General features: G+C 52.1%; 1 protein-coding gene across 3 annotated transcripts; it reads right to left on the bottom strand.

Annotated features, from left to right (window-relative positions):
* Positions 1–324: 324 nt before the first annotated feature.
* Positions 325–13,783, bottom strand: TULP1 (TUB like protein 1). Of its 3 annotated transcripts, XM_036870326.1 has the most exons (15): positions 13,737–13,783; positions 13,570–13,621; positions 13,119–13,197; positions 12,648–12,806; positions 11,615–11,749; positions 10,789–10,890; positions 10,593–10,712; positions 9,730–9,839; positions 6,876–6,881; positions 6,603–6,773; positions 6,315–6,427; positions 5,177–5,288; positions 4,999–5,097; positions 2,641–2,812; positions 325–699 (listed from the first exon to the last, which is right to left on the bottom strand). In XM_036870326.1, exons 1-15 carry the CDS (start codon positions 13,781–13,783, stop codon positions 566–568), a joined length of 1,611 nt encoding a protein of 536 aa, XP_036726221.1. In that variant the 3' UTR covers positions 325–565. The 3 variants fall into 3 exon arrangements, with proteins under 3 accessions (XP_036726221.1, XP_036726223.1, XP_036726224.1); XM_036870328.1 differs by lacking the exon at positions 6,876–6,881 and having other exon boundaries at positions 9,724–9,839; XM_036870329.1 differs by lacking the exons at positions 6,876–6,881; positions 12,648–12,806 and having other exon boundaries at positions 9,724–9,839.
* Between the last annotated feature and the right edge of the window lie 1,654 nt (positions 13,784–15,437).

Here is a 15,437-nt window from a genome sequence, read left to right as displayed (position 1 = left end):
GGCCTGAGCGGGGTTGGGGGTGGGGAAGGGAGGCCTCCAGCCCGCCCTCCGGACCTCTCCCGCGCTCCGGACCCCTCCCGCCGCCTCTTTCTCCGCACGCGCTGAAGAACCACTGCTCCTCTTGGCCTAGGACGCAGCTTTATTGGGGATGTGGGTACCCGGTTTTCGTTCCCCATCACCTACCCCCTCCTCGGAGCCCGCCCCCCTCCTTGGAGCCCTAGTATGGTCCCAGAGGGGGTTAAAACAACACTGACTACTGCTCCTGGACAGGAAGTGACTGGGGCGCCGGGCGGGGGTGGTGTTGGTGAAGCGGCGCAGGCTAGCTCCGCGACCAGATGTGCGGCTCCAACTCCAGATGTTCTTCATCTCCGTCCGACCCGCCGTGTGAGCTCCTCCCCTGCCTCGGCCTGTGCCAGGCTGGGCAGTGGATGGAGGTCACCCGGAGACAGAGGGGTCAGCCCCCGACAAGGGAGGAGTCTTCAGTGGGGACTCTGGTGAAGGGACCGTTAAAGCCTCCAAACTGAATCCTTTCCCCAACCCTGGCGGGCGCTGAGGACAACTAGGGTCACTCGCAGGCCAGCTTCCCGTCGAAACTGGAGAGGGCAATGGCGAAGGCCTGCAGGGCGCACAGCGGGTACCGGTAGTCTAGGGTGAAGGCGTCCTCTGCCACGCGGCCGAACTGCAGCACGATGTAGTCGGCTATGGATACAGACGGGGCGGGGTGGGGGCGCCGGCCCGAGACCTCTTGGGTTCTCCCTCCTGGCAGACAGTGCCCTCAACATTGTGGGAAGTCCCCCACTCTTGCATTGGGGCCCCAGTCCTTAGCCACGTCTCAGTTATTCACCCCACTGTCCATCTACCCTCTTATCTCGCCCAGCAAGCCCCACTTGCCTGCAGCTTTACCAGCCACTGTAAGCCCCTGAGGGTGACGACCCTGCCTCACCTTCTGCTGCCCAGGGCTATGCATATGACCAGCCCACACTTAGAGGAACCGGTCAAACTTCCTTAAGCCTAGAATCCTTCCTTTCCAACGCCTCTGTTGTCTTTGCCCCATTCCTTCTTCCCACCCCCAGACCCCAAGTCCTGTCTTAGACCACCAGCCTCATGGTTCCCTTCCTTAACCAGTGGCCCCCTCAGCCCCCATCCCATATCTGGCCCAGGTTTCCAGCCTCAATCCCAACACCTCCCCCAGCATCCATAGGGACAGGATGTTGCTAAAAATACCCCCAACCTCGGCCGACCAGGCTCCACCAGAAATGTGATCTGGAGAGCGGTTTTTCAAGGCCTCAGGACAGGTGACACAGGGGGCACATCCCTAGGATGGAGTGGGGGTGGGGAACTCGCTCAATGTTAACCGATCCTGGGAACCTGGAAAGCCCCTGGGAGATAACTTTCCATATCCAAACCCCTTCACCCTAGTGGGGACCTCTCCCCAAGGCTTGTAACAGGGGACATTTTCACTTAATTGTGTTCAAGGTACATTTTGTTTCCGTAACTCTTCGAGGGCAGGCCTTTGACCTCACTGGAGAGAGAACGATAGAAATGCTTGATTTATATTTCCTACTCCTAAAAGGCAACCATCCTCATGGGGTTGGGCACTGGAGCCAGACTACCTGGGTTCTAATCCCACCTCTGCCTCTCACAAGCTATATGTATAAGTTACTTAACTTCTCTGTGCCTTGGTTTTCTCCTCTGCCAAATAGGGACAATAATAATACCTTTCTCACAGGGCTGTTGAAAAGATTTAATTTTTTTTTTTTTCGGTGGCGCAGCTTGCAGAGATCTTAGTTCACCGACCAGGGATTGAACCCATGCCCTTAGCAGTGAAAGCACAGAATTCTAACCACTGGACCGCCAGGGAATTCCTGAAAAGATTTAATGATTCAGTATCTGTGAAGTCCTGAGAACAGTGCCTGGTCCATAGAAAGCACTGTGTAAGTGTTTATGAAATAAATTTTGAGGGCCAGGGTAACTGCCTGGAGTTGCTGAGAGACTTTGGATAATGGGCGGCCCTCTGTGAGCCTCAGCATCCTTCTTGGCCACATGGGGGTTGGTCTGTCAGTCTTTTTTATTTTTAAATTTTTATTTATTATTATTATTATTATTATTTGGATGCGTCACGTGGCTTGCGGTATCAGCTTGCGGGGTCTTAATTCCCTGACCAGGGATTGAACCCAGGGCCACGGCAGTGAAAGTGCTGAGTCCCAACCACTGGACCGCCAGGGAACTCCCTATCAATGTCTTTTAAGCTCCAGCAGCGTAACTGTCCCTTCAATACAGTCTTACCCAGAATACCCCAATATCTACCCCAGGCTCTAGTCAGTGCTAGAAAGACGGCCTGGAACAGTGAGCCCCAAGACACCTGCTTGGAATATATGAGGCTCCTGGGAGCACCATGTCAATGCCCCCGCAGGAGACAGTAACCTTCCTGAATGTTCTGGCTCCAGAGATAAAGGACAGCTCCACTCCAGTATGTGTGTGTGTGTGTGTGTGTGTGTGTGTGTGTGTGTGTGTTTTATATATATAGAGAGAGAGAGAAAGAGGGAGAGAGAGAGATGGGGGGTGGGGGAAAGACTTGAGTAAGGGTTGAGGTCACGGAGGTGGTGGGGAACAGCCTGGCTTGGGTCCTCAGATACTCACGGTCATCGGCGTGGACAATCTGGAAGTTCTTGACCGAGGCCTGGGTGACTCGGCCTTGGAAGTTGAGGGTGTAGGAGCCACTGTCATCATTCCAGACGGGGGGCTTGTTGTGCAGCTCGATGAGGCTCTCCAGTGTCTTGTTCTGCCAGCGCACCAGCAGCCCGTCGCTGGCCTGGGGTGCCACGGGTGGGGCAGTATTAGGGAGAGGACAGTTAGGGGTGGCTGAGATATCTCAGGACTGGTGGTGGTGGGGGGGCTGGGGATGTGTGCATGCCCTTGTGTGTGTGCAGCCTCGGTGTCAACGTCCATGCGGGGTATCCTTGAGCGCATGCGCGGTCTCTGTGGCGTCCTTATGGGCAGGGTGTGTATCTGTGAGAATGGGCTTTGCTGTGGGATGCCAAAGTGGAGGGTTGGAAAGTGGAAAGTAGCATCTGGCATACAGGAGGTGCTCGATGCCATTGGTGCCCAAGGGGGTCTTAGGAACGGCCATATGCTGGCACCTATTACAAGGATGAACCAGCTATTCTAGGACTTACAAGGAGCTCACAGTTGAGCTTGGAGAGATGTATAGGTAAAGAGTAGTTAAAATAAAATGTCCTGGACGAGTTTCTGGAAGGAAGGCGCAGTGTCTGTATGATGGTGCTCTTGAGACATTTCTTTCCTTAGTTTCTTTGTCATCTGTTCATGTTCATGACTTAGAATGAGTCCACTCAAGATCGTGTCCTCCAAGAAGCCTTCCTGACCCCATGTCTGATTTAGATGTCAGCTCTGAGCTTCCATTACACCTTGCTCTTACCATTTCTCCCACTGCACTGTTATGGACAGAATTAGATACCCTAACAGCATGCACAGTATTTGACTAATGGCTCTGTGCCTCAGTTTCCCTCACAACAGGGTTTTGTGAAGATTAAATGATTAATAGTGCATGAAGTGTTATTTAGATCAGTTCCCGGCACAGAGTAAATGCTCAATAAATATCAGATATTGTTTTGATGGTAACTCTTGTGTTGATTTTGGATCTTCAGTGCCTGGCTTTAATAAATGACTGTGGAATGAATGAACTGTAAGATGATGAAGAGGTACCCAAAGCAGCACTGGGTAGTTCTTACCAAGCCCAAACACACGTGGGAGGCACTGCCTCTGGAGGATTTATGTGTTTATTCCAGGACGGAAGGAGCAACTGTGGAACCCACAGGCTGTTAAAGACCGGAGCCTCCCAGGGCTCGTGCCCCATGGGTTGGCCAGGCCTCTGATTACAGTGTGACTTTCCAGCAGGGAGGGATGTGTGATCAGCTGATGGGAGTATTCTTTTTCATTGCAAATGAGTAAAGTGACATCACTGTGAGTGTCGACATGCCAGTCATCGATCTCTGAAATCCTGGGCTCACCCAACTTGCAGTGCTAAGGAGCAGAGCGTGGGACTGACACACTGAAGGAGGCCACCTCTCTCCAGGCCATCTCTCCATCTTACCCTACCCCTCACACTCACACACACACAAAACAAACAACCTTTGCTTTTTAAAATATGTCAATCATATCACTCCTTTCCTCAAAACCCTGCTATAGCTTCCTGTTTCTCTGAGTAAAAACCAGTTATACAGACTCATCTGCCCCTCACTGTCACCTCTCTGACCTGCTCCTCCAACCCACCAGGCACTCCTGCCTCAGGGCCTTTGCACTGTCTCTTCCCCCTTCCTGAATGTTCTTTTCCCAGATATTTGCAGGCTTGCTCCTCACCTCCTTCAAATTTCATCTTCTCAGTGAGGCTCACTCTGACCACTGTATTTAAATTGAAACCTACACACACACACACACACACACACCCCTCATCTCCTTTCCCTTGTTCGACTTTTTCTTTTTTCCCCACAGTACTTATCACCTTCTAACATACTACACAATTTACTTATTTATCACAATTATTGTCTACTGTCTGCCTCCCTCCACTAGAATGCCAGTTTCATGAGTGCAGATCTTTGTTTTGTCCACTGATGTCTCCAGTTGCCTAGACTAATACCTGGCACTCAATGTATGTGTGTTGAATGAATATATGAATGGATTTGATGTAAACTGAAAAAAACAAAGCAAAACAAAACAATCCCTATTGTGCCTGTTTCGGTGAATTCAGTGAAAAACTGAATTCTTGGGGAATTCATTCCACAAGTTGCCAGAATGAATTTGTGACAGGGTGATGGGGTGACAGGGTGATTTGTGACAGGGTGATGGGTGTGCTCAGGGGTTTGGGTACTGGGCAGGCTGAGCACCCCTCCCCCGCCCCCCAGCTTCCCAGGAGTGGGTTACAAGCAGGTCAGTACGGAGCAGGACCCTCTGGGAAGGGCTTCAGGGAGGTGCGGGGCTCACATTGCGGGGCCGAATGGGGACCCTCTCCTTGTCCGAATTCATGCCGGGAATGATGACCGTCATGCGCCGGGGACCTCGGAAGCCCAGCACGTTGGTTTCCTGGGAGGGAGATGCGCGTTAGGCCGGCCCCGGCGAGAGGAGGGGCCTGCCTGCCGCGGGGGACAGGTGGGACTCTCACATAGATCACAGCCGCCAGCTCCTGCCGAAGGCTCCCCACATCCGTGCTACCTCCGCGGTGCGGGTTCTGCCCGTTGTCAAAGACGGTAAAGCGGTTCCCCAGGAGGTTGGACCTGCAAGCAGGGTGGAGCTGGGGGCGGGGCTGAGGAGGGTCCACACCCTTCCTCCCAGACCCTTCCTCACAGCCAAGCTTTGAGAGCTTCCTACCTCAAGCATGGGTGTGTATTAGGACCCGAGCAATTCAGGTCCCCTGCCCCTGGCTTCCCCCATGAAGTCTTTTTAAAAGCTGGATCTAGAAGGAGACTGGGCAGCTTTCAAATCTCAGCTCCATCTCTTACTAGCTGTATGACCCCAGGCAAGTTACTTAAACTCTTAGTCTCAACTTCCCCATCTGTAAAATGGGCATGATAACAGTATTTACCGCATTTGGTTGATAAGAGGATTGAATGGATTAATATTTGGAAGTTACTTAGAAATACACCTAACACATAGGTAGGCCTTACATAAGTGTTTGTTAAATAAATAAATTAAAGAAATAAGGCCTGACTCGGGGGTTCACTTTCCCTTCACCTCTCAGATTTGTGGTGAGGATTGAATGAGCTATATGGAGAGACATAGCACAGCATAGGTGCTGAATATTTATTCGTTCGTTCAGTTGGTAAATATTTATTGAATAGCTACTATGTGCCACGTGCTAGGAATTCAACCATGAACAAGACAGGCATAATCCCTGTCCCATGGACCTTATGTCCTACTCCAAGTGAGGTCTCTGGACCAGCAGTGTGGGCATCACCTGGGTGCTTCTTAGAAATGCAGAACCTCACTCCTTGCCCAGACCCACTGAACATTTTTTTTGGGTGGTGGGGGGCAGGGGGCTCACCCTGCAGCTTGTGGGATCTCAGTCCCACAGACCAGGGATTGAACCTGGGCCACGGCAGTGAAAGCCCAGAATCCTAACTACTAAGCCACCAGGGAACTCCCCCCACTGAACCATTTTAACAAGACCCCCAAGTGATCTATGCCTGTCAAAGTGTGAGAAGCCCCGGGCCAGGGGACAATTCCAGAGTGTCCGATGTGGTGAGCACTCTGCCAGGCACAAGGGGACAGAGGTGACTGGCCACTGAGCTTCCCAGCCCCACCTCAGCTTCCCGATGAAATTCTCCCCTCCTCGGGACAGATTGGTGGGGTCGCTGGAGATGAGGTAATTGGCTGTCTTGCTCCGTTTCCGTTTCCTGCCAGCCAGGAGGAACACCTGGGGAGAGGGGTCGCAGAGATGCGCTGGAGGAAGGAGGTGCACCCGGGGAAAGAGAAGGCCCATTTGCCCCGCAGCCCTCCCCCCACCCCACTTTGGCTCTAGACTCTCCCTCAGTCTGGGTCCTGGCCCCTCCACTCTCCGTCCCACTGGCTGCCACCTCTCTCCAACCCACCTTCTTCTCTGTGTCCAGGTGCAGGAAATAGGAGGGATACAGGCCCCGGTCCATGCCCTTCTTGTCCCGGGTCAGCCGGCAGCGGACCGTCTGGCCCTGGGGGGCAGGCCGAAGCACGAACTCCTGGGGTTCGTCCACTTCCACGGGTGGGGATGGGGCCCTCTCCTCCTTCTGGGTGGGAGCAGAGGGTGCATCAGCCCCAGAGCACTAGCTCCCCGGCCCTCAGCAGGTCCCCAGTGCCGGGATGCAGGCAGGGCAGGCAGGACAACTCACCGTTTTCTGTTTGGGGAGAGAACAGAGGCTGTTAGAGTGCAGCCGGCCCCTCTCCCTCCCCCAGCAGCTCGCCAGGCCTTGTTAGGAGGCTCTGGGGAGCTTTGTGCTGTATTACTATTTTGTGTAGCTTGTGGTTAAGAGCCCAGGCTCTGGAGCCAGACAGCCTGGGTTCAAATCCTGGTTCCACCACTAACTGTCTGTCATGGTTGTTAAGTTTTAACCACACTGTGACTCAGTTTTTTCATCTGAGAAGTATGTAGGGTTGGGGTGGATACCTGGGACAGACCTTAGTTTATATATTTAACAGACACTCATAGAAAGTCTACCAATGTGCCAGGAATTATTCTAAGCACTTTCCAAATATTAACTCATTCCTCTTATCAGTAGCTACTGAGGTAGTTGTTCCATTATACAGGTGAAGAAGCTGAGGCTCAGAGAGCTTAAATAACTTGTCCAAGTTCGCATAGTAAGAGGTGAAGCTGGGCTTTGAATGCTGTTAAACCCAGAGCCTTTAGAAAGACCTTCCATCATATGGATGCTCTCAGGGGGTGAACTGAGGTGAGGCTGAAGGTGCGGATTGCTGTGTTCTAAGCACATGGTGTTATAGAAGTGTCAGCTACCACTATATAATTATAGCAGACAGTAAATACTCAATGAATGTAGCAGCCAGCCTCCAACATGGCCCCCGATGCTCCCTGCCTCCTGGTATTTACGCCCTTGTGTAGACCCCTCCCGCACTGTATCAGGGTTGGTCTTTGTGACCAATAGGATATGGCAGAAGTGATGGGCGGTCACTTCTAAGGCTAGGTCATAAAAGATATTACAGCTTCTGCCTTGCTGTATCTCTTGGGCCACTCTTGGGCTCTGGGGCAAGTTGGCTGCCATGTCTTAAGGACACTCAAGCAGCCTCTGGAGAGACCTCCAGCCAACAATCATGACAGTGAACCATTTCAGAAGTGGATCCTCCATTTCCAGTCAAGCTTTCAGAATGACCACAGCCCCAGTTGACATCTCGACTGCAACCTCACAGGAGACCCTGAGCCAAAACTACCCCTGCTAAGCCACTCCTAGATTTCTGACTCACAGAAATTAAGAAAATAAATTGTCGTTTTAAGTTTTGGGGTGGTTGTTATATAGCAATACATAGTCAATACAATGAATGAATAAATAAGCTCATTTTGCTCATTGAAAAACTTTTAATAACTATGTGGTTGCATTAGGCCCTAGGGTGGCCTAGTGACCACCCTACCATTGCCTCTTCTGTTCTTACAAACCTAGTGCCCTTTGCTGTCATGTTCTGTCCCTCACAAGAGGGGGAACCAAGACTCTAACTCCAAGTTTCCCAGCTGGGGAGACAAGGGACTGCCACCTGGCTGTGTGCATTTCAGGTGTAAATGCTGTCTGGGAGTCACTAAGAAGCCCTGATGTGCTGAGGTTGCCCATTTTTGCTGAGGGCAGGTTTGCACTGTGTGTGAAGTGAGGCTGGTGTTAGGGAGCGGGCCCTTAGCCTCCAGGTAAGTGGCATCTCTTCTCCGCTCTAGGCTGCTCCAGAAGAAACTTGGGAAATCCAAGACTGTGTTTGGAATGTGGTGTGGGGAAAGCCAGACTCATTCAAACATTTCTACAGAGGTGAATTTCAAGGGCCTACTATATTGAAGGCTGTACTGCAGTTATATTCTTTCTGGAAGACAATAAACTGGCCTTTCAGTTATATATCAGTTTCTGGTGATCTTGGCTAATGTGAATCAGTCCCCCAAGACCTGACCACTCCTGTACAAAGGAATAAACCCACAAACTAAGATCCCCCCAGGCTCTGCCCTCAGGATGATCTCTCCATTCATGGAAACCTGTTTCTCGAAGACTTTCATCACTTTCTTTCTCCAGTTCGACCTCTCTCTCCCGCTTACTCCTGCCTGTGCATGTTGGTACCTGAGTCCTGTTTGTGAGTGGTGGCTGTATAGGAAATATTTAACAACGTGTTCTGCCCATGGAGACTGCCCCATCAGAGTGGACACTGGTAGGACTGGAGGAGGTCCTGGAGGCCTCTGATGGCCAATGTTAACCCTTTGGTTGCTGGATAGTTTGGATGCTGGAAGGTTGGGAGGGCCTGGGTGGGAGAGCAGAAGGCACTCTGAGCAGTATCTCAGAGCAGCAGAGTGGAACTATTTTAATAACTCAGGTACGGGGTGGATGGGTGGGAAGGTGGGAAGAATTGGGAGATTGGGATTGACATATATACACTAACATGTATAAAATAGATAACTAATGAAAACCTGCTGTATAGCACAGGGAACTCTACATAATGCTCTGTGGTGACCTAAATGGGAAGGAAATCCAAAAAAGAAGGGATATATTATGCATATAGCTGATTCACTTTGCTGTACAGCAGAAACTAACACAACATTGTAAAGCAACTATACCCCAATTAAAAAAAAAAATAGCTCAACTACAGCTGGCTGTCAGTCAGTCAGTGTGCCCAGGGATGTGTATGCATGTGTCTGTCTGCCTGTGCTCCACCTCCCTGGTACAGAAAATGTGTGGCTCTCATGTGGGGGCCATGAGAGCATCTCCGGCTGTGTCTGATAGTTAGGCTGCAGGGGGGAGGGCTCAGAGCGGGTGACATAAGGCCCCCGGGTGGCCAGTCCCAGCCTGGTGACCCCACAACTGCCTCTTCTGTTCTCACAAACCTGGTTCCCTTTGTCCTCATATCCTGTCACCAGAGAGGCAGCTAAGATTCTAACGCCAAGTGACTCCATGGTCCCAGCCCACGAGATCCCACAGTCAGGTCCCCCAAGCCCAGGCCCCTGCCACTGCTCCCTGGAGGTACCTCACCCTCTCCCGTCTGGGCTCCAACCTTTTTGCCTTTTCCTTTTGCTTTGCCCTTCTGATTGCTGTTCTTGGTCACCACAGCTGCCACCTCTTCCTCCTCCTCCTCCTTCTCCTCTTCTGAGCCTTTGGGAGTGCCTGAGCATTGTAGGGGAGCAAGTCTGTTAACCCCTTACCCTGGCAGAACCCATCATGTTTTGCAAGGTACGTCCAACACCCATGCCTCACTTGGACCCCTCCCACAACCACAAGAGAGCAACCCCCTTTCACTATTATCAGAAAGTAATAGGGCTTCCCTGGCTGCGCAGTGGTTAAGAATCCACCTGCCAATGCAAGGAACATGGGTTTGAGCCCTGCTCCGGGAAGATCCCACATGCCGCGGAGCAGCTAAGCCCGTGCGCCACAACTACTGAGCCTGCGCTCTAGAGCCCGCGAGCCGCAACTACTGAAGCCCACGTGCCTAGAGCCCGTGTTCCACAACAAGAGAAGCCACCGCAATGAGAAGCCCGCTCGCCGCAACTAGAGAAAGCCCGCGCACAGCAACGAAGACCCAATGCAGCCAAAAATAATAAATAAATAAAATACGTAAATTTAAAAAAGAAAAGAAAAGAAAGTAATAGCCTCAGAAAAGCTAAGACACTGCCTGAGGCCACACAGCTATTAAAGTGGGGGTCAAGATGCCCCCAGTCTTCTGACTTTATTATTTTTTTTATTGGAGTATAGTTGCTTTACACTGCTGTGTCAGTTTCTGCTATACAGCGAAGCGAATAATCCATACATATACCAAGTCTTTGACTTTAGAACTCCTACTCCTCACCCTATGCTGTATCCCTCCTTCCACACCCACGACTGCCTCTGGATGTCCTGACACCAGAGGCCACTGCCACCCACCTTTCTTCTTCAGAGCTTTTTCCCCAGGGTCATCCCCCCCAACCAGAAACATGGCTGCCGGCGTCTTCTTCCTCACTCTGGTCGGGCTCACTGAGCTGTCCTTGTCGGCCTCCCCGGACCCTGTGTGTGTGGATGTGAAGAGGTCACACCCCCCGCCTCACCCAGAGTCCCTTGTTCCTCCACAGACCAGGCTCACCTTTCTTCTTCATCTTTCTCATCTTGGTCCCTTCCCCTGCTGATGCCTCCTTCTTCTTAATCCGCAGAGGTTTCAGTGGGGGGACAGGGCTTCCCAGGTCCTCTGGAAATGGAGGGTGGGAGTTAGACAAAGAAGAGCCACCTTCCAATCCACTCATTGTTCCTTCAGTCCCCAGGGAGCCCCAGAGCACCTTCTGCTTGTCTTGTTTTTAACCCTGAGTCCAAAAAGGACTGGATGAACACCAGGAGTTTAATAAGTAGTTAATGAATGAATGAATGAATGGATGAATGCCAGGCCTCCTAACTGAGCCTCTGAATCCCAGCTCCCACCCCATCTCCTCCAGAAAACCTCCTGTGGTCAGTGCTCCAGACAGTCCTCCCCACCCCTCCGAGAAGCCCAAGGTCCTAGCTACATGTCCACATGTAGACCAGGCCCCAGTACCCATGGGGCAAGGTTCCCCAGCCAGGGAGCTATCACAGCATTTATTCACTGTTTGATTTTTTACTATAATCACTTTGATACTTTTGTAAAAATCATAAAAATAATCCATCTAGAGTTAAAAAAAAAATCACAAAGAGAACTAAAATCATCTGCCCTCCCTGGCTCACAGAGCACCCTGGGCAGGGGGCTGGGGGGATGGTGGAGGGAGCACATATTGATTTAAGGACCATCGGAGGGAAGAAACCACCAAAGGGAAAAACTCTTGGGTCCAGGCACCGGGGAGCTTTTTGATGTCTCAACTCCTGCGTATCCATGAGACACCAGGCCCCTCAGGGGCAGGGCTAGTTTTGTGTGTCTTTGCCGCCTCTGGACCCTCAACACCCACCCTTTGGACCCTGGGCCTTGGCCTTCCTCTCCTTGATGTCTGCAGAAGCCTTCTCTTTGGGGGGCTTCTTGGGTGGCAGACGGATTTCCTCTTTCTTTTCCTTCTCCTCCTTGTCCTCTTCCTCCTCCTCATCCCCTGCAGGTAAAAACTCCTCATAACGGGGGCTGGGGTGGGCCCCATTATCTGGGGAGCCCAGTCCTTCCAGATTGCTGGGAGGCGGTGAAGGAGCTGGGGGTAGGAGGCTCCCCTTCTGGAACAGAAACAGGAGGAAGAAAGGAGTTTCGGCGCCTTCCTCAAAGAAGGGGGTGACCCCAGAGTCTTCCAAGGTCTACAAGTCAGGAGAGAGAGCTGGAGTTGGGGGGATGCTGAGGGCTTGGCAATCCTGTTCTGGGAAAATGCCCTTCTCTGCAGGTCCTTCCTCTCTCTCTGGGACCCTCAGCTCCTCACACACTCTCCTGGGGTCTTTCAGTTTCCCCTTCTCAGCCCCTTCTAAAAGACACCTGTGCTGCTTCTCCCACTCTGCTTCTCCCTGTCCTGGTCTGTTGCCGTTTCTAACTTCTAGCCAGACCCATCTGAGCTACCTCCAGCCCCTAGCTGCAGGGTTTTTTTGTTTTTTAATTTTTTTAAATATTTATTTATTTAAAAAATTTTTTGGCTGTGCCGGGTCTTTGTTGCAGTACGCAGGATCTTCCTTGTGGCATGTGGGGGTCTTTAGTTGCGGCATGCATGTGGGATCTATTTCCCCGACCAGGGATGGAACCTGGGCCCCCCGCATTGGGAGGGTGGAGTCTTACCCACCGGACCACCAGGGAAGCTGCAGTTTAAGGCAAAACTCTTAACCTCAATGTGCCTCGGTTTCCCCCTCCCGAAGATGGGACAAGAACACGAGAATAAAGGTTTTCCTAGCTCAGAGACGAAGCCAGGGACGTGCACGCGGTTTTTCCGAGTTGTCTGCCTCTCTCCATCTGCTGTTCCTGTCCAGCCCCTTCCCTCCTCCTCTCCAGACGCCCCCTTCCTTCTGGCGCTCTCTCACCGTCCTCCGCGTCTGGGGCGCGGGCTACCAGGAAGGTCTCCCGGGGGTCGCGCTTCTTGGCCTCGGGGTCCCTGAGGAACTTGGCATAGACCGTCTGCAGCTCCCTGGCCTCGGCGGGCTCCCGGGAGGGCTCCTCCCGCGGGCTCCTCCTCCGTCCCGCTGAGCCGAGATGCGCGGGTCAGGCGGGACCTCCAACGGCGTCCACTCCCCCTCAGGCTCCTCACCCTGGGGTCTCCCTTGGGCTCTGCTTCCACCTTGGACATCCCTCTCCCAGCTTTCATCATCCCTACACTCCTCCTACCCCCCAGCTCAACCCCAAGCCCGCTCCGCCCCTTACCCCTCCAGTTACCCCCCCTCCCACGCCCCTGCTCCCAGGGAGGGTTCCCAGACTCAAGGGCACCCTCGCCTGCGGTCCTTCCCTCCCGTGACCCTCACCCTGGGGGGCGCCCTGGGGCTCAGCCTTCCGCATGCCTCCAGGTCTCCGGGGCTTGGATCCCGTGGGGCAGGGGGACTCTGGGGCTTCTGTCTTCTTCTTCCTCAACTTCTGTCGCTGCAGAGTGGGGGTCAAGAGGAGGGAGGGGAAGGAAAGGGGGGCTCTGAGGGCTGCCTATCACTCTCTAATCCCTTGAGCCGCCAGAAATAACCGCAGATTATCTGGAGTGGAACTGCGCCCCTTCTTGGGGTGAGGAAGGATGACCCCCTCCCGTGTACCACGGCCACCTCCAATGCCCCAAAGCCCAAGTTCATCCCCTGGACACCCCATACCCCCAAACACCCCCTTCGTGCAAAAACAGAACAAAACAAAAACCTCCAGGGAAGCAACAAGCCCCAGAGGCTGCTGAGGGGGACCCTCCCCACTCTCAGACCCTCTACCCTGCATGGGGGGCTCTTTCTGTCTCTTCTCCAAGCAGGGGTGACATACCTGCTTGGTGCGCTGCTGGACCTCTGGGCTCTGGCCCTCTTCCTCATGCCCGCTGAGGGTAACAAAGGAATCAGTCTGTCTCCCTCCCCTTTTCCTGCCCCTCCCCAAACCCTCCATCTGGCCCCCCAACCAGGGTTCAGGTAGGATGAGGTGAGGGCTTTCCAGACCTGTCTGAGGCCCACACCTCTCGGAGGGTGTCGTCCTGCAGCGGCATGGTGCCTGCACCTATCCACAGCCCCTGCTCTGGCCACCCTGCAGCCTTAGAAGCTTCCCTGCGGGCCCCAGCTAATCCGGGCTCAGCTTTACCCCCACCTCCTGCTGGCTCAAGAGGGTGGCAGCACTGTGGGAGGTGCTCCTGCCCCGAACCCACCCCCCTGCCTGGCCCACTGAGGGAAGAGGCTGAAAACTCAGATCCTCAGTGGCCTGAAGGATGGCATCACTGTACCAGGTCCTCCCGCGCCCTGAGCTTTGGCTTAGAGATGCTGATTTGTATTGATAATTTGTTGGTGGTAAATGGGGCATGGGAAGAAAATATGACATCAGATCCTGTATTTATCTTTCTTTTTCATTAAAAAAATAAAAACTAGGATTTACTAATATTTAATGTATATGGGTTGATAGATGCATGTGTATATACTTTATAAAGAAACATGCCTATATTCTGGGTGTCCACCTAAATATCTTTTTACTGATAAGGAACTTTTTTTTTTTTTTTTTGGCTCACCTTGCAGCTCGTGGGATCTCAGTTCCCCAACCAGGGATCAAGCCCGGGCCCTCAGCAGTGAGAGCGTGGAGGCTTAACCACTGGACCACCAGGGAATTCCCAGGAACATGCTTTTTTAAGAGTTTAGAGACAAGGGATGTAGTGTTGATGTGATTAATATCATGGGAGAGGTTTGGCTAAGTGCAGAGGAAGCCCAGAAGAGGGGCCCTATTGGGGGACCTAGAGGCTTCCTGAAACCTGATCTAAAACTTGAAATTCAAAAAGGTGAGGGGGGTTCTGCAGCCAAAAAAAAAAAGAAAGAAAAAAGAAAAAAAGGAAAAAAAAAAAAGTGGGATGGGCTATACCTGGAAAGGGAACAGCAAGATAGAGACCTAGAGGTTGGAATCAGGCAGATGTATTCAAAGGTCTAGAACTAGGAGGGAGGCAGCTGTGTCAGGCATGGGTCAGTCCTGAGCCCAAGCTCTAAGCTCTGCCGCTTAAGAGGTGAACGTCCTTGGGTGACAGATTTAACCTCTCTGGGCCTCCATTTCCTCATTTATAAAGTGGGTTTGATAAAGCACTGACCTAGTAGGGATGTTGTGCAGATTAAGTGAGATGACAGATGGAAAGCTGCATACAGTGAGGGCTCAAAAATTGGTAATTATGTGCTCCTTTTCGGAGCACTTCAGCTTCATCTCTGTCTCCTCAGCATTTACAGCACAACTTGACACATGATTGGGGTTCATTTTTTTCATGAGTGAATTAATGAGCACAGTTTTTCTTTTTTTTGGCTGTGCGGCTTGAGGGATCTTAGCTCCTGGAGCAGGGATTGAACCTGGGCCTCAGCAGTGAAAGCGCTGAGTCCTAACCACTGGACTACCAGGGAATTCCTTATTTCATGTGATTTTCACTGGACAAGAGTCCAGTGAGATAGGCAAGGTAGAGATTATTATCTCCATTTTATAGGTGGAGAAACTGAGGCCCAGGGAGGTGAAGTGACCTGCTCAGTATCAGCCAGATGGTAACCAGCTCTGTCTCCTGTCAGAGCTTTTGTTCTTAACCCTTTTATATTTTATACAGTCGAAACGATTAGAGATGGAATTTGAATGAAACAGTCTTTTTGCCTTTCGCCACTTCCTAGGTCCACCTGATTCAGATGTGCCAT

This window comes from Balaenoptera musculus, chromosome 11 (assembly GCF_009873245.2).
Source record: "Balaenoptera musculus isolate JJ_BM4_2016_0621 chromosome 11, mBalMus1.pri.v3, whole genome shotgun sequence".
NCBI lineage: Eukaryota > Metazoa > Chordata > Mammalia > Artiodactyla > Balaenopteridae > Balaenoptera > Balaenoptera musculus.
The sequence above is the reverse complement of the archived record's forward strand: the minus strand, read 5'-3'. Positions and strand labels throughout refer to the sequence as shown.

What these genes read in the sequence shown, in the direction of transcription:
- TULP1 (XM_036870328.1), bottom strand. Translation starts at nt 13,783, where the DNA reads ATGCCGCTGCAGGACGACACCCTCCGAGAGGTGTGGGCCTCAGACAG. An exon ending in CAAGCCCCGGAGACCTGGAG is followed by an intron (nt 12,807 to 13,118) that starts GCATGCGGAAGG and finishes ATCTCGGCTCAG; the next exon opens with CGGGACGGAGGAGGAGCCCG. An exon ending in GAAAAGGCAAAAAGGTTGGA is followed by an intron (nt 6,774 to 9,723) that starts GCCCAGACGGGA and finishes GCTCCCACCCAG; the next exon opens with AAGGAGGAGAGGGCCCCATC.